Source organism: Mauremys mutica, chromosome 5 (assembly GCF_020497125.1).
Source record: "Mauremys mutica isolate MM-2020 ecotype Southern chromosome 5, ASM2049712v1, whole genome shotgun sequence".
Classification (NCBI taxonomy): domain Eukaryota; kingdom Metazoa; phylum Chordata; order Testudines; family Geoemydidae; genus Mauremys; species Mauremys mutica.
The window spans coordinates 44,685,583-44,710,114 of NC_059076.1; the positions used below are offsets into that span (position 1 = coordinate 44,685,583).

Sequence of the window (24,532 nt, forward strand, 5' to 3'; positions counted from 1 at the left end):
ATTAATTTGCCCTGAAGACTTGGGATGCATTCATGGCCAGTGCAGCTACTGGAAAAATCTGTTAATGTGTATGGGGATGGAGCGGAAATATTCTTTATCTCTCTGTGTTATCCTCAGGAGAGTGATATCATTCATGGTCACTTGGTTGAAATAGGGGAATTTTATTAAGGGGACATTCAGAGGTGGCCGTTCCTGCTGGGTTGTTTGCCTGTGGCTGAACAGAAATCATCCCCGCAGTTAGCCACATGGTGGGAGGAGGGGGTGAAGCGATCATCCCAGAGAATTGGGGGTGGGAGTTCAGTTGGGTTTGTGCTGCACGTTAACCAAAAAACTGCAGCCCCTCCTTTTAAATGGTTAACCCATTTTAAATGGCCAACCCAATGGGTGCTTGATATGGGAAATGAGGGCGCTGCTGTTTGAAACCATTCCCACACATTATGAAGGTTAAAGAAGCCAGAAAACTGTATCTTACCATGGCTGCCTGCAAGCCAAATTATGTTTCCCACCGGCCCTGCATGTGTGATCTCTCACACCAAACTAGCAGGCCCTCAATATAAGAGGCAAAATGAGACCTTGTAAAGAAAGCACATGTGCTATGTAATGTTAACAGCTTGGTTCACCGTGAAAGAGTCTACCCATTGTTCTCTAAAATATGTCTTTTTAAATACTACTCTCCCTTTTTTTCCTCTCGCAGCTGCAAATGTTTCAATGCTCACCCTATCATCTCCATCCCAGAGGCTAGCGAAGATTAGAAGGCAAAAAAACGCACTCACGATGAAATGTTCTGAGCTCATGCAGTCCTCCCACACTGAAAGAGCCCAGCAGAATGCATGGAGGTAGACAATGTCGGAGTGCAGAAAAGCACAAAATGAACATGAGGACAGGAGGGACGCGTGAGAGGACAGGAGGCAGGAGCAAGAGGAGAGGTGGCGTAAGCGTGATGAGAGAAGGCAGGAAGCAATGCTGAGGCTACTGGAGGATCAAACTGATATCCTCTGGCATATGGTTGAGGTGGAGGAAAGGCAGCAGGAGCACAGACAGCCGCTGCAGCCCCTGTGTAACCAACGGCCGTCCTCCCCAAGTTCCATAGCCTCTTCACCCAGATGCCCAACAACACTGCGGGGGCGGGGAGTGTCTCCGGGCACCCAACCACTCCACCCCAAAGGACTGCCAAAGCAACAGAAAGCTGGTATTCAATAAGTTTTGAAGTGCAGTGTGGCCTTGTCCTTCCCTCCTCCCCCACCCCTCCCGGGCTACCTTGGCAGTTATATCCCTATTTGTGTGACAAATTAATAAAGAATGCATGAATTTGAAACAACAATGACTTTATTGCCTCTGCAAGCGGTGATCAATGGGGGGAAGGGAGGGTGGTTGGCTTACAGGGAAGTAGAGTGAACAAGGGGGCAGGTTTTCATCAAGGAGAAACAAACACAACTTTCACACTGTAGCCTGGCCAGTCATGAAACTGGTTTTCAAAGCTTCTCTGATGTGCAGCACGCCTTACTGTGCTCTTCTAACCACTCTGGTGTCTGGCTGTGCATAATCAGCAGCCAGGCGATTTGCCTCAAACATCTCTCCCTTACTCTCACAGATATAGTGGAGCACACAGCAAGCAGTAACGATGGGAATATTGGTTTTGCTGAGGTCAGTAAACTGTGCCAGTGAGCTTTTAAACATCCAAAAGCATATTCTACCCCCATTCTGCACTTGTTCAGTCTATAGTTGAACAGCTCTTTACTACTGTCCAGGGTGCCTGTGTATGGCTTCATGAGCCATGGCATTAAGGGGTAGGCTGGGTCCCCAAGGATAACTATAGGCATTTCAACATCCCCAACAGTTATTTTCTGGTCTGGAAAGTAAGTCCCTTTCCTGCAGCCATTCACACGGACCAGAGTTCCTGAAGATGCGAGCGTCATGTACCTTTCCCGGCCATCCCATGTTGATGTTGGAGAAACATCCCTTGTGATCCACCAGTGCTTGCAGCACCATTGAAAAGTACCCCTTGTGGTTTATGTACTGGCTGCCTTGGTGGTCCGGTCCCAAGATAGGGATATGGGTTCCGTCTATTGCCCCACCACAGTTAGGGAATCCCATTGCAGCAAAGCCATCCACAATGACCTGAACATTTCCCAGAGTCACTACCCATGATAGCAGCAAGTCAGTGATCGCGTTGGCTACTTGGTCATAGCAGCCCCCACAGTAGATTTGCCCACTCCAAATTGATTCCCAACTGACCGGTAGCTGTCTGGCATTGCAAGCTTCCGGAGGGCTATCGCTACTCACTTGTGGACTGTGAGGGTGCTCTCATCTTGGTATTCTTGCACTTCAGGGCAGGGGAAAGCAAGTCACAAAGTTCCATGAAAGTGCCCTTACTCATGCGAAAGTTTCGCAGCCACTGGGAATCATCCCAGACCTGCAACACTATGCGTTCCCACCAGTCTGTGCTTTTTTCCCGGGCCCAGAATTGGCATTCCACAGCATGAACCTGCCCCATTACCACCATGATGTCCAAATTACCAGGGCCCGTGCTTTGAGAGAAGTCTGTGTCCATGTCCTCATCACTCCCATCACCGCACTGCCGTCGCCTCCTTGCCTGCTTTTGAAGTTTCTGGTGCTGCTTTTGAAGTTTCTGGTGTTGCATATACTGTAGGATAATGTGCATGGTGTTTACAGTATTCATAACTGCCGCAGTGATCTGAGCGGGCTCCATGCTTGCCGTGGTATGGCATGAGCAGGAGGGCAGAGTGGCAGCGGAAGCGGTCGTTCAATGACGATGGTTTACAGCCCTACTGCACTGTCTGCTGCCAGCAGCACCCAGGACACAACAGCGGCAGCTGTGCTGAGCAAGCTGCACACTTGCCATAGTATGGCATCTGCGTGGAAAAAAGGCGCGAAACGATTGTCTGCCATTGCTCTCACAGAGGGAGGGGCGACTGACGACACAGCTTATAGGGTTGGCTTACAGGGAATTAAGATCAACAAAGGAGGCGGGTTTGCATCAAGGAGAAACACACACAACTGTCACACCGAAGCCTGGCCAGTCATGAAACTGGTTTTCAAAGCCTCTGTGATGTGCACCTTGCTGTGCTCTTATAATCACAAACGGCCTAGTCAGCAAACAGTGCCAGTGAGCTTTTAAACATGCAAAGGTGCATTCTACCACCATTCTGCACTTGCTCAACTTATAGTTGAACTGCTCCTTACTACTGTCCAGGCTTCACGAGTCATGGGAGAAAGGGGTAGGCTGGGGTAGGTGCGACCGTGCGTTGCTGCCGGCTGGGAGAGCAGCCTGAGGCAGAAGCTTCCAGCTTGCATGATATTCTAGGCAGGACTGAATCTCCATAAGACAAAACTTAAAGAAGAGAATGACCTGGAGTCACTCCCATTTATGTCCAGGCGCCCCTGACCGACCTCACCGAAGTCGGCCAGGAGCACCCATGTCTGCCCAGGTGCCCCTGACCGACCTCACGAAGGTCGGCCAGGAGCACCCAGGAGATGATGACGACAGCTAGCAGTCAAATTGCACCTTCTGCTGTCGCGAAGGCAAGGAACTGCTGCTGTGTAGCAATGCAGTACCGCATCTGCCAGCTGCACCCAGGAGACGTACGGTGACAGTGAGCTGAGCGGGCTACATGATTGCCATGGTATGTCGACTGCACAGGTAACCCAGGAAAAAAGGCAAGAAATGATTGTTTGCCATTGCTTTCACGGAGGGAGGGAGGGAAGAAGGGAGGGGACCCCCAAACCACTTGCGACAATGTTTTTGTCCCATCAGGCATTGGGAGCTCAACTGAGAATTCCAACGGGCAGCGGAGACTGCGGGAACTGTGCAACACTCCGAAAGTCGACGCTAGCCTTGATACTGTGGACGCACTCCACCGACTTAATGCGCTTAGTGGGGGGACACACAATCAACTGTATAAAATTGATTTCTAAAAAATTGACTTCTATAAAATCGACCTAATTTTGTAGTGTAGACATACCCTAAGAGTCTCAAGAGCCTGCAATCTAAAGGGCAGCTACATTTGATGCCCAGGCAACATCTGCCCTGTGAAAAGTAAGATCAACATTACCCTATGTTCTCTTTGCATAGCAGATATGAGTAATGAATACAGCCTTGCAAATGGTGTGCTTCTTCAGCAGTACTTGTGTACTTTGAATACTCTTGCAAAATGACTGTAACAAAGTTATCAAAATCCTAGTCAAAACCTATTCAAATACAAACTATTTTGGAATAGAAATCAAGGCTTTCCCAACTACCCACAAACAGGATATCAGCAAGGATGGCCACTTCAGTTTACATTAGCCCATAAGTTCGTGAAAAAACAAAATCAGGCTTTTGAGGCAGGCAGATTGAGAAAGTTGTGGATGGTGTTAATTTAAAAAAAGGGGATAGAGGTGTAGTAGAAAGTCAAGGGATTGTCCCAGTCTTGCATGGACAGTATTTCTGAGCCGCTTCATAGAATATGGCTAGACTCAGCAGTAACTCTGTACCATTGCACAGATCAATACCTTCTCTACTATGCAAACCTCCTACACCAGTTACACACAACGGAATCATTCAACTCGCAAATGATGTGTGTTGTATGAATACTGCAGTTGCCTAAGATCTTACCCAGCATTGTAAAAGCTCTTCTGTTGGTGTACTGCCATTTCATTTTTAATGGATGCACAATTCCCTGATGCCTTTCCACAGCAATGCAGGTCATTGTGAGAATCTCAGCAACAATAGCAGCAGACTGAACAAACGGTACCATCTTGCAAGCAAACGTACCTGTAATGATTAAAAAGTAAAGCATGTAATCATTGAGGTTAGTAAAAATAATAAGCTCAGGGAGTCAATGAAGTGATATTAAGAACAAACTAACCTATCTTCCTCAGATACATTTATTTCAATACCTAGACTTCTAGGAAGCCCTTTCAAGTGCTTGTCATATGTGGCCCCTTGTATTTCTATAATATTTAGAACTATTCAAAATTTCTCCCCTTTCGTACAGTTTAAAGATGAAAAAGACCTCTTGTGTCACCTTGCCCAGCTCCATAACAACCTAAGACTCTTCCCTACTATTTTATTAGGGTTTTATTCAGTGTACTTTTAAATGACCCAAGTTACATGATATAATCATTTCCCTTGGGAGGTTGTTTTGCAGTCTCATCTATCTATCAGGCAGTTTTTCCTGGTATTCATCTGAATTTTTCCTTTTCTTGACCATCTCATTACTTCTAGTTATATCCCCAGTTATTCTCCTCCCTCCTAAGTGTTTACATCCTCCAAAATATTCATAGCCTTAAGTTGTCCTTTTAGGCACCATTTAGCCAAGCTATGCTCTTTTCACTCTTTAATAAGTTCTCTTGTAAATCAACACCTTAACTATTTTTGCACTTTTCTAATCTTATTCTTATTTGTCAAGATATTTTGTTAGCAAGACTGTCAGAATTGAATGTAATATTCCAATTCCAAAAAACTCATATGGCGATTCCTGCCACAAGACATTATGCTTCTGTACAGCTGGCCCCAAACAATCGTACTTTGTTTTTTTATTGCTGCTCTAACTCATCACAAATGTATATTTAATTTGCAGCCAAGTATTTTTTAGTCATTCTGAAGTATCTCCCAAGATAATAGCTGTAGTCCTGATTATCACTACAAAAGTTTTTTTCTCTTGCTGATAATAGCCCACCTTCATTGATTAGTCTCGTTATAGTTGGTATGTCAACACCCATATTTTCATGTTCTCTGTGTATATATATTCCTACTGTATTTTCCACTGCATGCATCTGATGAAGTGGGTTTTAGCCAACGAAAGCTTATGCTCAAATAAATTTGTTAGTCTCTAAAGTGCCACAAGTACTCCTCATTCTTTTTGCTGATACATACTAACACGGCTATCACTCTGAAATCTTTCCCAAATGTATTCCCTTATATTAACCTCTTCCCAAACTGAATCTTGTCATTTTCTGTCCAATATTATAAATCCTGATGTCATTTTAGATTCCTTGTCCTCACAACTCTTCTTTATTTAGAATAATTTGTTAATTTCATCAATAATTGCCCTATTCCCTTTACTAGATCACTAATAAAGATTTTTTGCAAACTATACCCAGAGTAGGGTGACCAGGTGTCCTGTTTTTAACCGGAACACCCAGTGGAAAAGGGAGGCAGGCAAGTCCCTACCTGTCCTGGCACCGCGCTGCGCACTGGAATCAGCCAACAGGTCCAGCTCCTAGGTGGGAGGCCATGGGGCTCCATGCATTGCCCCCGTCCAGAGCACTGGCTCTGCACTCCATTGGACGGTTCCCAGCCAATGGGAGGTGAGGGGGGCAGTGCCTGTGGGCGAGAGCAGCATGCGGAGCCTCCTGCCCCCTCCCTCCCACCTACTAGTGCCAGACCTGATGCTGGCCGCTTCCGTGTCAGGACAGGTAGGCAGCCTGCCTTAGCCCCACTGTGCTGCCGACTGGGAGCTGCCTGACGTAAGCCCACACCCCTACCCCTATCCTCAACCCCAACCCCTGCCCCAGCCCTGAGCTCCTCCCCCAAACCTGGAGCCCCCCTGAACCCCAAAGCCCTCATCCCTGGCCCCAGCCCAGAGCCCTCACTCACCCCCACACTCCTGACCCAGCCCTGAGCCCCCTCAAAAAACTGGAGCCCGCTCCTGCACCTCAAATCCCTCATCCCCAGCCCCACCCCAGAGCCCGCACTCACAGCCCAGAGCCCTCACACACCCCTGAACCCCCACCCTCTACCCCAGCCCTGAGCCTCCCCAAACCCAGAGCCCTCTCCTGCATGCCAAACCTCTCATCCCTGGCCACAGCCCAGAGCCTGCACCCCCAGCCCAGAGTCCTCACCCCCCGCTGCACCCCAACCCCTTGCCCCAGCCCAGAGTCCCCTCCCACACCCTGAACCCCTCAGCCCCGGCCCCACCCCAGAACCCTCACCCCCTGCCTCAACCTACAGCCCCCTCCCACATTCTGAATCCCTTGGACCCACCCACTAGCCTGGAGCCTCCTCCTGCACCCCATTATAGCATTATAGCACTCGTGAGCTAAGCTAAATAAGGCATCTCCGCTTTCCCACAGAAACTTGAAACAAAAGGTATAAGCCCTCTTCTGAATTTAATTTGCATACCAAGTTGATTGGAATGGCAACAGATGACTGGAGTCACATGGTATGCATTCTGATTACCTGAGTTGTTGAAAATCTAACAAAAGCCGTTCTCACTCTTGTTATAAGGGAAAAGTTAGGAGTTGCATTTTTGGCAATTTTCTACCAAACTTGCTACCATAAAAAGTTCTTTACAAATTGAACTATTCCAATCTCCCTGAGCCCAGCTGGTCACCTTGGCCAAGGGCTCTCCCTGTACCAACATTTCTTTTGTATTAATCTTATTGTATTGCATTAGGGCTGGTCTCCTTACTGTTACTTATTGAATTTTTAAGTGATGACCCTGTATAAAAGGCACCATACTTGTCTCCTTCTGAAATTATTGAGAGCTCTTGTGTGCCATTTTTTAGATACTGTAGCACATTTCAGTGACCTTTTAGCAAGTGAATCATCTTTAATTTGTACAGGAGCATTCTGCACTATGAGGCGACATCTTTTGTAAATACAAAATGCTTAGAACAGAAGGACTTGATCCAAAACCCAGTTTTTCAACTGGCGTCAATGGACAAGCAGAGAGCATGCACTCACATTTGGGACCAAGTTCCACCATGGAATGAGCCAATAACATCAGTGGGGTCCACACATGAAAGGCTATATTTGATCCATAGGTCCTGGAGTTCGAGACAGACACCTTCCTAGAGAATCTTACTTTTTCTCCAGGGGAGCAGCAATTCAACACAGTTTTGTCACACATTCTCATATAAACAAATGGATTTACAAAATGAATTAAAAAAAAATTAGAGAACATTAAAAGACCAAGACTGATGTTCCTTTCTCAGCTAGCTGCTTTTCAGCTCTCTTTTGAAAAAAAGAAAATCACATATTTGCCAACAAGACATTGATGTTCTCTTTTGCTCCAGCAATCTTTTATAATTTATGCCTCCTGCCCACTCAGCTTGTCTGCTTCATGGTGGTTTGAGTCCTTTTACTGAAGTACATCACACACTCTTTACAGAGCCCATCGCTACAAGGTGGGCCTGAGGCTGTGGTGCCAATCACTAGCAGAGAAGAGGAAACACAACAAAGGGAGATAAAACTCCATACTTAACCATGGAGCTTCTCTCCTTTGGCCAGTTTACAGCGAGGTAACATGAGAACTTTCCTCAGCTTAGTTCAAGGGGAACAGTCACCAGACCCATGCCCACTTCAGCCAGAGGGCCCAAAATAAGCAGTTAATTCTCAGGCCCAGAGGAAAGGGGGAATTGACAGAGACCTGATCACCACTCCCTGATTCTGCTCTGCCCAACTTGCAGGGGGCAGCTTTAAGTGACACAGCTGGCAGAAGACCTTCCGCATGCAGAGAATCACTTCCTTCTCTCCCTTGCCTTCCCTCACTTGACACACTTCTTCCCCTTCATGCTGGAGAGCACAACTCCAGCGGAGAAAGCAGCAGGTGAGGGAGCTGGCATAGGTGGCAAAAGAGCCACCTCCACCAGCTTTATACGAGTCCTCCTAAATAGGAGGTTTCATCAGGTGGGTTTTCCAGCTCGTTTAAGTTCACTTTGTGCTGTACAAGCATATAGGGATATTAAAGAAGGTTTATATTAAACATGGTTTATATGAGAAATGATTTATTGATTTATTGTTAATTAATACTTTCTAACTTAAGGTTTATGTTAGAAGTAAATTTGTGATTCCCAACATTTAGCCTCTAACCTGCAAGCCATCAGCTGTGTCTGTGTGAAGCCTGCTCAAAGAGATACTTGGTATAAAACTTGTTAAGCTCAAAGAAATACTTTGTATAAAACTTGCTAAACTTTAATTAACTCTAAGTAAGCCAAAACAGTAGCTGTTATAGTGTATAGATAGAGACCCCCACCCTCTGTAAGTTTTCATCTCACTTTATCTTTGCTTGTTAAAAGACAGGGAGTCTCACATAAATTGGTAACATCCCAAAAGGTAAAGAGACAGTGAACTAAATGTGATTAAGATAGAGAATGTATGTGAATGAATGGTTAGGGAGTTACCAGCCTGAAGAATTCAGTGTCGGCTGAAGAAGGTGTCAAGTGGGATCAACCAGATGACCCCCACCCCTTCAAAGGAAGGAAAAACAAGCATCTGACAACATGGAGCCAGCCACCTGCTGATTGATTTAGCAACAGCAAAATGAAGCAACTCTCATGAACTGACATAGGAATAAATTCCTATAAAACTGGACTCTAAAGACTGAGGACTTTGAGTCTATGGTTCTGCTGCCAGCCTCCAGGAGCATCAGATGCATCTGACACAGACTCGGCTCCATCCTCATGACCAAGATACCTGGCCAGTAACTTGGCATGAGCAACATCTAGGCTGGTAACTATAACACCTATACAGAACCTGAATGAATGATTGTTTAAATGAGTGTGTGTGTGTGTGTGTGTGTGTGTGTGTGTGTGTGTGTGTGTGTGTGTGTGTGTGTGTGTGTGTGTGTGTGTGTGTGTGTAATAAGTAGTGATAGGAATAAGTAGTAAAACAACGTTGTTTACTGTTATCTTTTGTTTTATTATGGTATTTACAATAAATGTGGCATCTTTGCCTTATCCCTCTTAATAAGATCCTGCTGGTTTTTATTATATTGGTATAACAAGCAGACTTAGAAGACTGAAGAACACGGCTGGCCCTCTGTCTCTGGCAAGAAGCCCATCCCTTTGGTGTAACTAAGCAGGCAGTTTCTAGGGTATTCATGCCTCCTGGTTCTATCATTTCCCTGAACAGAGAAAAGAGAGAAAGAATGCTTCCTCCTTCTCTCTGAGAGTCCCTAAGCTGTCCCTTTACTGTCTATACACCTGTATTGATATCAGGCGGGAATTCACTTCTGGCTGTTAGCAGAGCAGCTTCTCCAGAGCAGAAGAGAGCAGGACCTTTGCCTGGCTCTCTTTGATGGAAGTAAAATCATTCCCTGACCGACTTTAAGCACGTCCTCTCCCTTATTGCTGTACCCCTGGGCTACTTCTTACCTTCAGGGCCGGCTCCAGGCACTAGCCTAGCAAGCAACTGCTTGGGGCGGCCAACAGTGAGGAGCGGCACGTCCGGGTCTTCAGCAGCAATTCGGCAGCGGGTCCCTCACTCCCTCTCGGAGCAAAGGACCAGCCGCCAAATTGCCGCCGAAGACTGAAATGGCGGTGGTAGAGCTGCAGATCGTGATTGCGGCTTTTTTTTTCTTTTTCTTTTTTTTGCTGCTTGAGGCGGCAAAAACCCTGGAGCCAGCCCTGCCTACCTTGTCTTCTCTCTGACAGTGACAGACATAGTCGCCAACTCAGTGGGTGTTCCAGTGCTGGAATACTCATGGAAAAAAAATTAGTGCCCACTGGCAGCCACCTCCTCCCCCACTTCCCCAGGTGTTTTGCAGCATGCAGGAGGCTCTGGGAGGGAGGGGGAGGCGTGGGGACAGGGCATGCTCAGGGGAGGGAGCAGAACTGGGTGGAAAGAGGCAGGACAGGGATGGGGACTTGGGAGAAGGGGTGGGGGCGGGGCCTGGGGCGCAGCAGGGATGGGAATAGGTGGGATGGGGGTGGGGACTTGGAGGAAAAGGGCGGGTGGGGGCGGGAGCTGGGGCAGAGCAGGGAGTTGAGCACCCCCCAGACCCGAAGGAAGCCAGCACCTATGGTGACAGGAGCCTCTTTCTCTCTGCAGCCCCCCTCTATTTTATACAGGCCTTTCCTGTTCTTGTCCAGCTGCGCTTCCTCTTTAAATCTACCTTCATTACTCCCTGGCTCCCCCTTCAGGTGCAGACTAGGTGGTTAATCGGCTCAGCTAGCCACCTTACCCCCTTCAGGCTGTACACCCCATCAAGAAGTGGGCTGCTATAACCATCTGGAGGTGGCTACCCCAGACTGCTACGGGTGCATAGCTAACCAGTTTGGTGTTGGAAAGTCAACTCTATGATGTGATGCAAGGATGGTAATAAACATTCTGAAAAAAAAAATAAAAAATATTAAACCATCACCAGGCAGGTCAACTACCATTAGCACACCCCCACACAAAACCATTAATAAAACAAAGTGCATTAACCAAACACTGAATTCATTGCCAACAAATCAATCCCTTCACATTGCATGTCCCTTGACCCTCCTCTCCACTTCTCCTTGCCTTTTCTTATACCTCTCGAGTGCACTTGGTGCCACTCCCTGGGGGTGGAGGCTCACTGGGAGTCTGCATGAAGATGGATGCCTGCACAGGTTAGATTTACCCTGTCCAGCTGCTAAATCCCATTTGCACAGACCACCAAACTATGGAATTGTCCAAAGTGTTCCTGGTCTGCAGCACATGGTATTGTGGAAGGGATCCAGGCCATTGTGCGGGTGCACTCTTGCAGCCATAAACATGAGCAGCCCCTCGAACAGGTCTTTCTGCTACACTCTGACTTCTTCATCTTACATTCCTGCTCCAGAAACTGTGCTGCAAGCCTCTCCTTGAGCACTGAAATTCTGCCCTCTCACTCTGCAGCCTGCCTGTGCCTTTTCACTTGATGTGAATCCCTCTCCCTCTGGCAGGGGTGGCTCTAGCTTTTTTGCCGCCCCAAGCACGGCAGGCAGGTTGCCTTCAGCGGTGTGCCTGCGGGAGGCATGTCCCATACCCGCCGCCGAATTGCCAAATCCGCGGGACTGGCGGACCTCTCGCAGGCAAGCTGCCAAAGGCTGCCTGACTGCCGCCCTCACAGCGACTGGCAGGGCGCCCCCCGCAGCTTGCCGCCCCATGCACGTGCTTGCAGCACTGGTGCCTGGAGCTGCCACTGCCCTCTGGTATTACACCTGCTTGCTGGGCCTGTCCAGAATGTCCACCATAATCATCATGGAAACACTTTTGCTTGGACTAGTCTGTGATAGTTCTACATCCTAGGTACCTGCTGCAGTGCCCTTACTGCTGAGGTGGACAGACAAGCAGTGGTGGGAGGAGCAGGAGAGGGAGAGGGACCAGCAGAGGTCAAAGAACCTAAAAACAGACATCAAGCAGTGCATTATTGTTTAAGTACTTTAAAACAGATTCAGTGTAATCTGCAGGCACTCTGTTTTTTGGAATCCAAAAAATGCTATTTTATAAAACTGAACTTCAATATATTCAGTTCCCAGAAACTGCGTAGAAACAACGGAGTGAAAAGAGTGCACCAACAATGGTAAGTTAAAATGTTAAATTGCTTTTTGTTGAAAAATTGCAAGTCAGATTTGCCTTTGGGGAGGGGGCAGAGCTTACAAACATAGCTTTTTCTAATGTTTCTGGCATTCTCCATTCTGGAAGACATCACAGTTGGCAAAATGGGCAAAGGGACATTTTATTGCAAGCTGCCCTGTGGCCATGTATGCCACAGAGGTTTTCAGATCTATGATGACTGAACAACAGAAGTATGAGTGGAGGGGGCTGGTGACCTACAGAGCCTGGAAAGTATGCACTTCCCCAAAATTTGAGTACCTATCTGGAGTTCCTACTATGGGCTATCAGCTATTTGTGGCTATCAGCACCCAGAATTGGGCCAAAATTCATGGGGAAACTGATAGAATGCTGTATTGGTGTCCACTTGGATTATTGCCTCCCTAAGGATCCTGATGCAGGCTGCTCTGAACACATCTATCCAGTGACTACATGCAAACACACATGATAATATGGATTCTCAAAGAATTACATAGGCATTCCCTCTCCCTACCCCAAAAGGCACATTTCTGGACTACATTCAACCCCCTAGCTATACTTTGGACATTGATTCCATCACCTATGGACTACATTTAACCTCTCCCCCTGCCTCCCAGACAGCACTTATGTGCAGCTCATTACATTGTGGCATGGCCAATTTGTATAGCATGGCATCCTAAAAGAGAAGGCAACATAACATAACATAACATCTTTTAACACTTCAGCTCCTCTTTGTAAGAATGCGGGAGTTTCTTGTAAAAATTTAATTTTAAGTACTTATTTGACTTGTTTGTTCTTCCAATCTCCATTTGAATTCCACATCGGCTGCCGTGAATCACTGGTGGGTCAGTGCTTGGCTCAGTACCCAGCCCCTGGTCAAACTCCTCCTAACATAGGCAGGGTGATGGGGAGTTCCCAGAGGTGCAGTTCTCATCCCTGGCTTTCCAGTCATCACTCTTGAGCAACTTAATCCACTCCCTGCACTGGCCACCAGCCCAGTGAATCCCCAACTCGTTATTTCCTTGTATACATGGTCATTCCTGGAACTCTTATTGAAGTTGAACTGTTTGATCACCTCACACCAGAGATTAACCAAAATCTGACTGCGTTCTGATGACCAACTACCAGTGCACTTGACACTTGTTTTAAAGGCAGACCCCTTATAGCCTCCAGAACTGTGGGGGACAATTAGACTATATCTACACTACCATTTATGCCAGCATAATTTATGTCAATCAGGATGTGAATAAGCCACCCTTCCCCACCACCGAGTGATGCAAGTTACACTGACCTAAGTGCCGGTGTGGACAGTGCTGTGTCGGTGGGAGAGTGTCTCCCGATGACATAGCTACCACCAGTCATTCAGGGTGGATTAATTAAGTCAACGGAAGAGCTCTCTCTCATTGACTTAGAGTGGTGACACTAGCAAGCTTACAGCGGCACAGCTACATCAGTGCAGGTGCACTGCTGTAAACTCTTTAGTGTAGCCATAGCCTTAGGGTCAGTGTTTTACTTCCCTCTCGCTTTTGATGAGAACAAGGCAGAGACAGCTTTTATTTTTCTTTTGCTGCCGTGTTTCCAGCAGGCAAAATAGACCTTTTGATATGAGGAGGAGTGGGCACTCAAAGGTCTAACTTACCTAGCAACTGAGTGTTCCTGTCATCACTATCCATGGCAACCATTCTCACAAGGCACCAATTTACAAGGACTACACAGCTTGCTTATGTATTGTCCTAAATTGACAGAAGAATTCTAGTTTTAACTAGACATAAAGATGAATTACAGAGTAAATGTAATACCCAAGATTTTCTTTGAAAAATTAGAAAACCTTCTACTAGCTTTCTGTTGGCATTTAAAACCCATTGAGGTAAAAAACAAAATTCTCATTAGCCTCAGGAAGACTGAGACTGGGAGATCCAAACAATATTATTGGGCAGTTTACTTCAGAATCACTGTGGCTTAGTATAAAAGGAAAAAAGATTTCCCATTAAATTCAGATCGGAAAAAAAGAGACTGTCCAATTTAAAATCTTTTTCTGCTCTTCCATGAGCTGAAAGAAAGGTAGAAACACTTAAGCAACTTCCTGTAATTATGACATTAGGATAATGGATTTTAATTTTTAGAGAAAATGAGAAAAGTCAAATTACTCTGATTACTGAACACACACATTTTTTTCTCCAGACGACTTAAAATAAAATAATTGGAAAAGTGGCCTAAATAGTAAGTAATCTAACCTATTATAGAAAAATTTTTGAGACTGGAGATTTCATACACTGAAAAATACTTTAAAATTTGGAAAAGAGCAAAGGGACTTCTGAATGTCAAGTGTCACTGGCATAGAGTGGTGAATTCTTTTTAGCTGTGTGATTTGTTTCATAATGCACAATGCAATTCTGCTTATTGCGATATGGGATGTGTTTTTTATTTTATAATTTAATTTCTTAGTGTGTCTGCTTTGTAATTTGATGGCCTGAGTTTTTTTTATTTAAACTGTTTTAAGTTGAGGCAAAAAAGAGAAGTATCTTGGCAAAGTGTATTATTAGGCTGATTTGTACACAATGTATGAATAGGATTTCAATAAAACTACCTTTTGAAAAAAGTTTAATCTTTTAAAATTAATCCTGTAATGATTCTGAAATCTTCATGTTGACATTCCGAAGACTCCAAAAGGCTCTAGGACTTTGGAAATCTCAACACAGAGATTACTAGAACTCCTGCATATTATAAATTATGATATCCTGGTGAAAGAAGATTTTTTCGTTGTTATTTATTATTAATAATAATTGATGAGCTCTTTCTGACTCATTAAGTGTAAGCAGAGTATGCTTTTTTAATCTGACTTTAGGGCAGAAGACACACTAATATCCCCACAGTAGATGTCTTCTCATACAAGATGGAATGAAACAGTCTTTTTTTCCCCGATGTATATTTTGATAATTAAAGAGCATAACTCTTGTGTCTTTCTCAAAAATAAAGTGTTCAGTTGTGGTTTATGTGTTAGCCCACTTCAATCAAGAGGGGTTGAGTGACCATGATCAGCAAGGTCCCTAATTTCAGTGTATGGCATACCACCATCTCCGCCATTTTCAACAGAAACAAAATGTTCTCATATTCCCCAATCAGAAGGTTTCATTTCAGTTGAACATTAAACTGTATTCCCTATAGCGTCATATTCTCTCATGGGATTTGTACTTCAGGTATCTCCTCATGACTCCATTCTTTCCTATGGGTCAAGCTTCCTGGCCAGACTGCATCTCCCATGATGCACCACGAAGCTCAGTAAGAGGAGAGACCACACTGCATCGTGGGAAATTCCAAACCCGCTCTAATTTAGACTACCTGATGATCTAATCTGAGTGATATCTTGTAGATGGATCTTATTTTGTGAGCAAAGTTTGGATGAGTAACAAATATCATTCAGCTCCCTGCTGATGGCCAGCCTATCTGTACTTGTTTCTTAGGAAAAGAAGGAATGAGAGCACAGAAGTGTGTCAAATGAAATACTGGTACCTGCCTAGGAAAAATAGGGAATGCTGTGATCCCTGACATGTTCATTCCCAAGTGTGCCCTCCATGGAGCTCAAGTCTCTCAAATGTTGTAGTTGTGGAAAAGGGGCTCTGTGATCTATCTAAATCTGTATTAGAGTCTCATGCCCTAACTGGAAAAGTTTTTGTCATTAAAAAAATATTTTCACTACAATATATTCACTATGCTAGGATCATGGAGCATCAATTAAATTAACTGTCCAGATGTGATAAAGTATAAAGAATTGTACAAGGGACATCTTTTCTTTAAGAAGCTAAGAAAAAAAAATACTGAATTGCTACTAAGGGATTGAGAGAAAACACACAAATTAATCAGAAGCGTCTAGGGCAGGGGTCGGCAACCTTTCAGAAGTGTTGTGCCGAGTCTTCATTTATTGACTCTGATTTAAGGTTTTGCGTGCCAGTAATACATTTTAATGTTTTTAGAAGGTCTCTTTCTCTAAGTCTATAATATATAACTAAACTATTGTTGTATGTAAAGTAAATAAGGCTTTTAAAATGTTTAAGAAGCTTCATTTAAAGTTAAATTAAAATGGAGAGCCCCCCCGGACCAGTGGTCAGGACCCAGGCGTGCCACCTTCGGCACACGTGCCATAGGTTGCCTACCCCTGATCTAGGGATTAATATTTGAAACACAGTTGAGCTAATGTTTTTTTTGATGGACAAGATGGCAGAGGGGGATTAACAATGGGCTAGGGAGTCTCTTGCTTCCAGGTCCTAATCTAGCCTAGATCAGTACAAAAGCTGTTACCTGTTAAATGATCTATGCAGTGCATTTGGAGAATTCAGTCTAGTTATTAGTCAAGAGGGGTCATGGGCCTAATCCAAATCCTATTGCAGTTAATGCTCCCTTTGAGCTCAGTGGCTTTAGATCAATCCTCATATCAAAAGTGATATTGTTAAATGTGCTTTCAGAGAGGCCAGTCACTGAACTGGCTCAGAAATCAAACCACTACCTCATGGAGCCCAAGTCAGGCTTGAGGCACGTAGCAGAGTACTGTGGGAAAGCCTGTGCTGCTGCAGTGTGTATGCAGAGAGAGACTTGTTCCAACAGCTATACCAGTCTGGCACCCTTCACAAGCTTTTTAAAATGTTTACTTACCGGCAAACAAGAGTCTGCTTGTACTTATAACCCAATATTTGTATGTGTATATTGGACAAAGTGTCCCTCTTACAGAGAGACAGAAGACACAGGGTGACTGTTGAGGAGACTGAAGATCAACATGTAAAAGACTGTGGGGAAGAAGTGAGTTTTAAGTGTGGATATGAAAGGGGTATTCAGTAGCAGATTGTTTTATCCCACCTCTATGTGGTTTAGGGAAACAGATCAGAGAGGTGTCGAGTATCAGGGGGTAGCCGTGTTAGTTAGTATCCACAAAAACAACAAGGAGTCCAGTGGTTCTTCTTCTGCATCTGAAGAAGTGAGGTTTTTTACCCACGAAAGCTTATGCCCAAATAAATCTGTTAGTCTTTAAGGTGCCACCGGACTCCTTGTTGTTTTAGATCAGAGAGGCTGAATTAGTAATTGTTTCTCATTATACAAATTCAAGTATGAGACCCTTCTATTTGTTACAAAGGTTATTACCATTTCTTAGAGGACACAATGATTTAGACAAACATTCAAGGTTATTATTAATAATAAAACAAAAGTACAGAAAAAAAGAGTTTTAGTTCCAACTTTTTCTGTGATCTTCCTTGTGGGGAGCAAGGCAAACCTTACACTTTCTAGGACTGACACCTGTTATGTGCAGAGGTCACTCTTCTATAGGTAAGCTGGAACAGAAATAATAATGGTGCCTATCTAGTCACAAATAATTCAGAGAGTTTATGACAGCAAAGTTAGTTATAAAATGAGTGAATCCTGACTGGGTTTTTTAAAATAGAATTTAACTGGTATTGGTCTGCAGTTTGCACATGTGCAAAAGTTAGAAATTCTGATCAAACTCCTGGCACAGACTGTTCTGAAAATGTCTGAAGTTTCTTCATTACAACCTGTTTTATTATTCAGTCCATTCTCTGAAATAGTTCAGTTACACAAAAGATTAAGAATACATGAGGAGCTCTTTCAAACGAACATAAACATGAAACTCAGTCTTTTTGTGTTTTAGAAAGTTTTAATATAAAGTCATAAAATGTGTCTTATTTAGAAGTCCTTCGGGACTTTTGTGTCTTTAAATTCAGGAAATGAATTTCATAAGTATATCCCATAAGGCCCATTGAAATTTAATTTCAAATGCACAACACTTTGGAAAATATTAAACAATTGTACTAATTTTTTGTTCTTATTTGTTTATATGTTATTGTTTATAGCCAAGCAGTATGAAAGAATTATGTGAAAGAATTGTGAATGTTTCATTTCCAAATGCTAACAAGAAAAAGAGTAATTTACAAAGCTTAAAGAAAGCGCTCGTTTGTATGATGCAAGGTAATTAGGGATAAAGACAAAAGAGTTTTTCTTTTAAATAAAAGGCATGAAGTAATGCAATTCTAAAGATGAGATTTTCAAAAGCTCTCATTTTTGACCAAATTCTGCTTCCACTGAAGTCACTGGAAGTTTTACCATACATGGATTTTTAATATTTCTGAAGTATTTCTCTTATCTTTCAGTTGCCATCCCCTATAAAATATTCAGTGCTTATGGATAATATAATATAACTATAATCTATAATTCAACTGGCTTGATAATGACGTTTAAACCATTCATTAACGAAGCAATTAAGCAAATGGGAAAATTAACTCTGTAATTACTAAAACACTTAGCCAAGTAAAAATGCAAGTTGAAAGGGTTTCAATTTGTCACTTAATTTCTTTGCTCTCCTTATGTATGTGCAGTTTAAATACTGTAATTGACATAAATATATTGTATTTTGAGATTAAATAATATTTAAAAGACAAGCCTACTTTTCAAAGAGTTACGCCCACAGATATGAAACAAATATATCCAATTTAATATCATGCTCGTAGTGTCAGAGTTTCTCATTATTTAGCTATTTATTTATAATTTGGAATTCTGAATATATGAACAGTCCAGAGCACCATTTTCCTAGATTAGAAGATAAAGATTGGTCATATTACTGGTGATTTTTTTTGCAGGAAGTTCTTGGATGAAATATAGGTATCCCATTAGTTTGTACTTTCCTCAAGCAGAATGGACCATTTTCAATGTGGGGGCACAGAATTCATATGGCTGGTATTTTTATGTGCCTCTCCCCCTCTCCCCCATGCAGAAAAAAAACACACACAAAAATCTGCTGGGGGACATAAGCCTCTTCCCTGTCAGCCCAGCCAGCATGTCTGTTCCAGTGTGCCTGGCGCAGCTTCAGAGATGAGGGCGGGGGCCTGGACACGCGTGCCTGCATGGCTGATCACCATCGGGGGAAGGGGGGCTGGGCATACATGCCTGCCAACAAGCAAGAGAGAGAGAGAGAGACACTCTGCCCCTCTCTCTTGAGACTGAAGCTCGCTGGCATGGAAGGATAGGGCTTTTTATTATGCATGAGCCAGGCTAGAGGCAGAAATGTAGCAGCCTGCCTGAGTTAATTAATCTCATTCTCTGAGGCACAAATGTAGCAGCCTGACTGTGTAGTAAGGTCGTTAAAATTGCTGTTAATGGTTAATTGATCTCATTATCTGAGGCAGAAATGTAGCAGCCTGCCTAGTAGTAATATTGTTCATGTTCCTACTGTTAGTTAACTGTTTCCATTATCAGTCAATTCCCCCAGGAAAATAAAACCTGTGAAAGTTTTAAGGCCCCTATACTGCCAGAGTGATATAGGAAGATCTATGTGCTTTCTCGCTTTATTCCTTATGCCAAAATGGCACAATGGGGTTAGATTACAGATCAGGATTTATTTTACTTGCCCATTAAAAGAAGGGGGGGAAAAAAGGACAATCAGAACCTAGCACTTCCCAAAGTACCCACCCAGATCCAGGATAATGACTAGCAAACCTGTATAACTTTAATGTGTGAAAGTCTGAGCAATTTAAAATGATTTTTTATTTTGATTTTTTGCTGTTTGATGTTCTGTAATGTAATTTAAATAAAAATCTAGGATTATAACTGGAATGCAGGGTATTAGTTACCAAGTGTTTGTAACTTAACTTTCATGTATTTAGGAAGTGCTGTATAGTTATTGTGACTTTTTTCTGTATTGTAGTTTAAATAAATTATCAAAACAATTGAAACCGGTGTGATTATATTGCATTATTTTGACAAATAAAATCTGTAGAATTTTGATTTTTTTTGGCACAGAATCCCCCCAGGAATAGATCGTATAGATTCCTACCCATGTCTGATCTAACATGTCAGTCACAGGAATGTTAGCTCAGATCAGATTTGGAATATACTTGATCAGATCAGTGCTTCATCTAGTCCCACACTATATGGTCAGTACCAGATGCCTCAAAGATGATGCAAGAAACTGCACCATGGTCAACTGTGACATAAGAACACAGTTTCTTCCCAAGCCTGGTCAGTTTGAGGTTGGCTTACACTCTAAATTGCTCATATCCCTATTTCTTACAGTTAATTTAAAAATCTACAGTTACATTAGATAGGGTATGTGTCTAATTCTTTTTTGAATTCTGCTAAACTCTTTACCTCAATGCCTTGTATCAGAGTCGAAAAATAGTTTCCATTTGTAAATTTTTAATTTGCTGCCTTTCAGTTTTATCAGATGTTCCTTTGTTCCTGTATTCTGAGAAAGGATAAACTAAAGCATGTTATTTCCTTCTCTTTGCCATTCATTATTTTGTATACTTTTATCTTGTCCACACATCCCTTATTTGATTAATCTCCTCTCTAAATTTAACAGTCACAATCTTTTTAATCCATCTTTATATGAAAGTTTTTGCATGCTTTCAATCAGAAACAGGCATCTGAAAATACCAATCAACTCTGGTATACAGAAAGGGTGAATGATACGATGTAAGCAGAGTCAGGATGAGCCCCACCCTGACATCTGGTGGTAAATTATGGGGAGTGCGGAAAGTGTTGCATTGGTATTTCGGTTATTTGCATGGGCACTCCCACCCCACTTAGCATACTGCAAAGCAGCATGGGATGGTTACTTTCACAGCTGTGGGAGCCCCCAATTTCGTTGTTATTGGGGCAGGAGGAATGAAATGTTGTCACCCTGATTGGGTAAATGGGGAACTACAAAATTGTCTTGTGATGGGGGGTTTCATTGTCAGCTGGATAGCGCTTCCTAGATGGGGCACATGGGTTCCAAAACCCATTGAAGGGAGAGAGGCTGGGGGCCAGTATCTGTACTTGGTGGTGCAGGCTCCTTGTGTGAGCCAGAAGCACCAGTTCCACCTGTGCCTCTCTCCACTGTGGAATGTCAGAATTAACTTTTGATTCCCTTAAGAATCTAGATGCAGGTTACTGAGCTGAATTCACTGGTACTGGGGCTCCCCTACTATGAGCTGAAATCACTGAAGAGCTGGACTTGCTGAGCTGGACTTGCTGAGCTGAGAGCACTGTGCTAATGAGTGGAGCTGAAATCACTGAAGAGCTGGACTTGCTGAGCTGGACTTGCTGAGCTGAGAGCACTGTGCTGATGAGTGGGGGAGCCTGAAGCAACACTGGCAGAGCAGAGTGGAGCAGTTTGTGCAGCCACTGGGTGAGTGGAGCTGAGCAGCTCGTGAGGACGGCTGGAGCGGATCACAGGACAGCTGGTGGACCAGAGCAGCTGGCAGAGCGGAGCAGCCCACAGAGTAAGCGGAGCTGAGCTGTTTGCGGGGATGACTAGTGGAAGCAGAACCCCACGAAGAGGCAGGGCAGCTGGCCCCGAACCACGTAAGGTGCCCCTTTCTACCTAGGCTGGGGAGGGGGACCTCTGCAAAGAGACTCTTGAACTCTGGGCTGCCTGACCCGGGACAGAGACTTTTGAATTGTGGGACTTTTGGGACTGTGGGTGATTTAGGGGGGTTGCTGGACTCAAGGGTCCAGAGAGAAGGACACGGCCCAAGTTGCTGGGGTGGGTCTTTGCTCACGGTTTGACCTATGAACTCCAGTTGAGGTATTTTCCAAATTTCATGCTTGTTGTTGTTTATCTTATGTAATTAAACCTTTTCTGTTACACCAAGAGTCTGTGCTTGCGAGAGGGGAAGTATTGCCTCCTTGAGGCGCCCAGGGGTGTGTGTAAGATTTTCCCAGGTCACTGGGTGGGGGCTCGAGCTGGTCTGCATTACGTTGTGGGGAAGGGACCCCTAGGTATTGAACCTGGCCCTTGCTGCTATCGTTTCAGCCTGGCAGAGGGGTTACACTACATGAGTTCACTGGTACAAATGCCCATGAAATCACCTTGCATTTCATAGAACAGAGCAGATTATAGATTATCCTCATTCTAGAATAAGGACAATATAAACTACAATATTTTTCTACTGGGGAAGGGGAGGAGATGCATTTGTGTCCATGTCCTTACTTTAAGCTGCACTTTGAGGTTTTTCAGCTAGCCAAATTCCTATTGTCTATTTATGAAGTCTAACACTGCACTGTCTAATACTGTCAATACACTAGGTCCAGTTAACTGAAAAAAAAGGAAGGGAGGGAGATGGAAAAATATTCAGTGCCATGTCCAATTTTAAGGAACATTCCAATACCAAGCATAAAGAAGTTTCTGATGCCCTGTACATAGGCATGCATATCTGCTAATGATGCCTGCACTGTGGGGGAAATCTCTTTGCACTACTGTACCAAAAAAGAGGTATTGTATTGTGAAGGTGCAATTGCTGGAAATGGGATGGCATATTGTCTAATGCAAACTGTTAAACCAAAGAGCAGAAAGCATCCGATAGCCACCCTAAACACAGACCTGGCTACTAAGTATAACCCTGGTGTCATTCCAGTCTTTTCATGCTATCAGGACAGTGGAAACTCCTAGGGAGTCTCTCTCTGATAACTTGCTTCTCTCTAAAGGCTTGTCTATAAAGTATAAAGTAAATTCACATCTAATCTTAATCCAAATTTAAAGTTGAGTAGTTACTCCTGATTAATGCTCCTTATTCTGGAATAAGAGCATCCACACAAGGTGGTGATCAGGAATACCAACTTCCCATGTAAACAAGCCCTAAGAGAAGGTCCATGGCAGAGGAGCAATGTCACTCCCAGAGTCCCTGGCATCTGTACTGAGGAGACTATCTTGACTGGGAGAGGGGAAATGCTGAGAGAAACCCTGCAGGGTACCAACTCCAGCACAACCAGACCTCTTTCACCCTGGCCCCTTGCCAGTGCCACCATGCCACAGTATTTAAAGCAATTTTCCATCCACCAACTCCCCCAGGCAGTAGCACAAAGATACTGCTGAGGGTTCCTAAGCAATTTCATACAGGAGCAAGTCTTGTGGAATTTTCCCCTATTGGGGGGAAACAGGAGGATCCACATTTATAATAGAGTTGAACCTGAACTTATCTTTGTTTTGTTCAGATATAATACAGCATCACAAACAAGAACAATGTAAATCACTCCTTTCCTTCTACTTCGCTGAGTGTGCAGAGGACTTTGACTAGATAATGTGGGAGGATGTAATGTACTGAGTTACTGTATGGTGACAGGTTTCAGGGGGTAGCCGTGTTAGTCTGTATCAAAAAAAACAACAAGGAGTCCCTGTGGCACCTTAGAGACTAACAAATTTATTTGGGCATAAGCTTTTGTGGGCTATAACCCACTTCATCATATTCATAGAGTAGAAAATACAGTAAGCAAGTATAAATATATAGCACATAAAAAGATGAAAGTTACCTTACCAAGTGAGAGGTCAGTGCTAACAAGGTCAATTCAATTAGGGTGGATGTGGCCATTCCCAGCAGTTGACAAGCAGGTGTGAGTATCAGAGAGGAAATTATTTTTTGTAGTGACCCAGCCACTCACAGTCTTTATTCAGGCTTACTTTGATGGTGTCAAGTTTGCAAATTAATTCCAGTTCTGCAGTTTCTCACTGAAGTCTGTTTTTGAAGTTTTTTTGTCAAAGAATGGGGACTTTTAACTCTGTTATTGAGTGTCCAGGGAGATTGAAGTGCTCTCCTACTGGTTTTTGAATGTTCCAATTTGTGATGTCTGATTAGTGTCCATATATTCTTTTGCATAGAGATTGTCAGGTTTGGCCAATGTACATGGCAGAGGGGCATTACTGGCACATGATGCATATATCACATTGGTAGATGTGCAGGTGAACAAGCCACTGATGGTGTGGCTGATGTGGTTAGATCCTATGATATTGTCACTTGAATAGATATGTGGACAGAGTTGGCAACAGGGTTTGTTGCAGGGGTTGGTTCCTAGGTTAGTGTTTCTGTTGTGTAGTGTGTAGTTGCTGGTGAGTATTTGCTTCAGGTTGGGGGCTGTCTGTAACCAAGGACTGGTCTGTCTCCCAAGGTCTGTGAGAGTGAGGGATTGTCCTTCTGGATAGGTTGTAGATCCTTGATGATGCGCTGAAGAGGTTTTAGTTGGGGGCTGTAGGTGATGGCTAGTGGCATTCTGTTACTTTCTTTGTTGGGCCTGTCCTGTAGTAGGTGACTTCTGGGTACCCTTCTGGCTCTGTCAATCTGTTTCTTCACTTCCCCAGGTGGGTATTGTAGTTTTAAGAATGCATGACAGAAATCCTGTAGGTGTTTGTCTCTGTCTGAGGTATTGGAGCAAATGCGGTTGTATCTTAGGACTTGGCTGTAGACAATGGATCGTGTGATGTGGTCTGGGTGAAAGCTGGAGGCATGTGAG

The 24,532-nt window shown here is 43.9% G+C and overlaps 1 protein-coding gene across 1 annotated transcript in view; it reads right to left on the bottom strand.

Annotated features, from left to right (window-relative positions):
* Window positions 1–24,532, bottom strand: part of QRFPR (pyroglutamylated RFamide peptide receptor) — a 47,159-nt gene that overhangs the window by 14,497 nt on the left and 8,130 nt on the right. Inside the window, exon 2 of the mRNA XM_045019201.1 lies at window positions 4,616–4,774. Coding sequence (XP_044875136.1) covers window positions 4,616–4,774 — 159 coding nt within the window. The remainder of the gene's footprint in view (window positions 1–4,615; window positions 4,775–24,532) is intronic.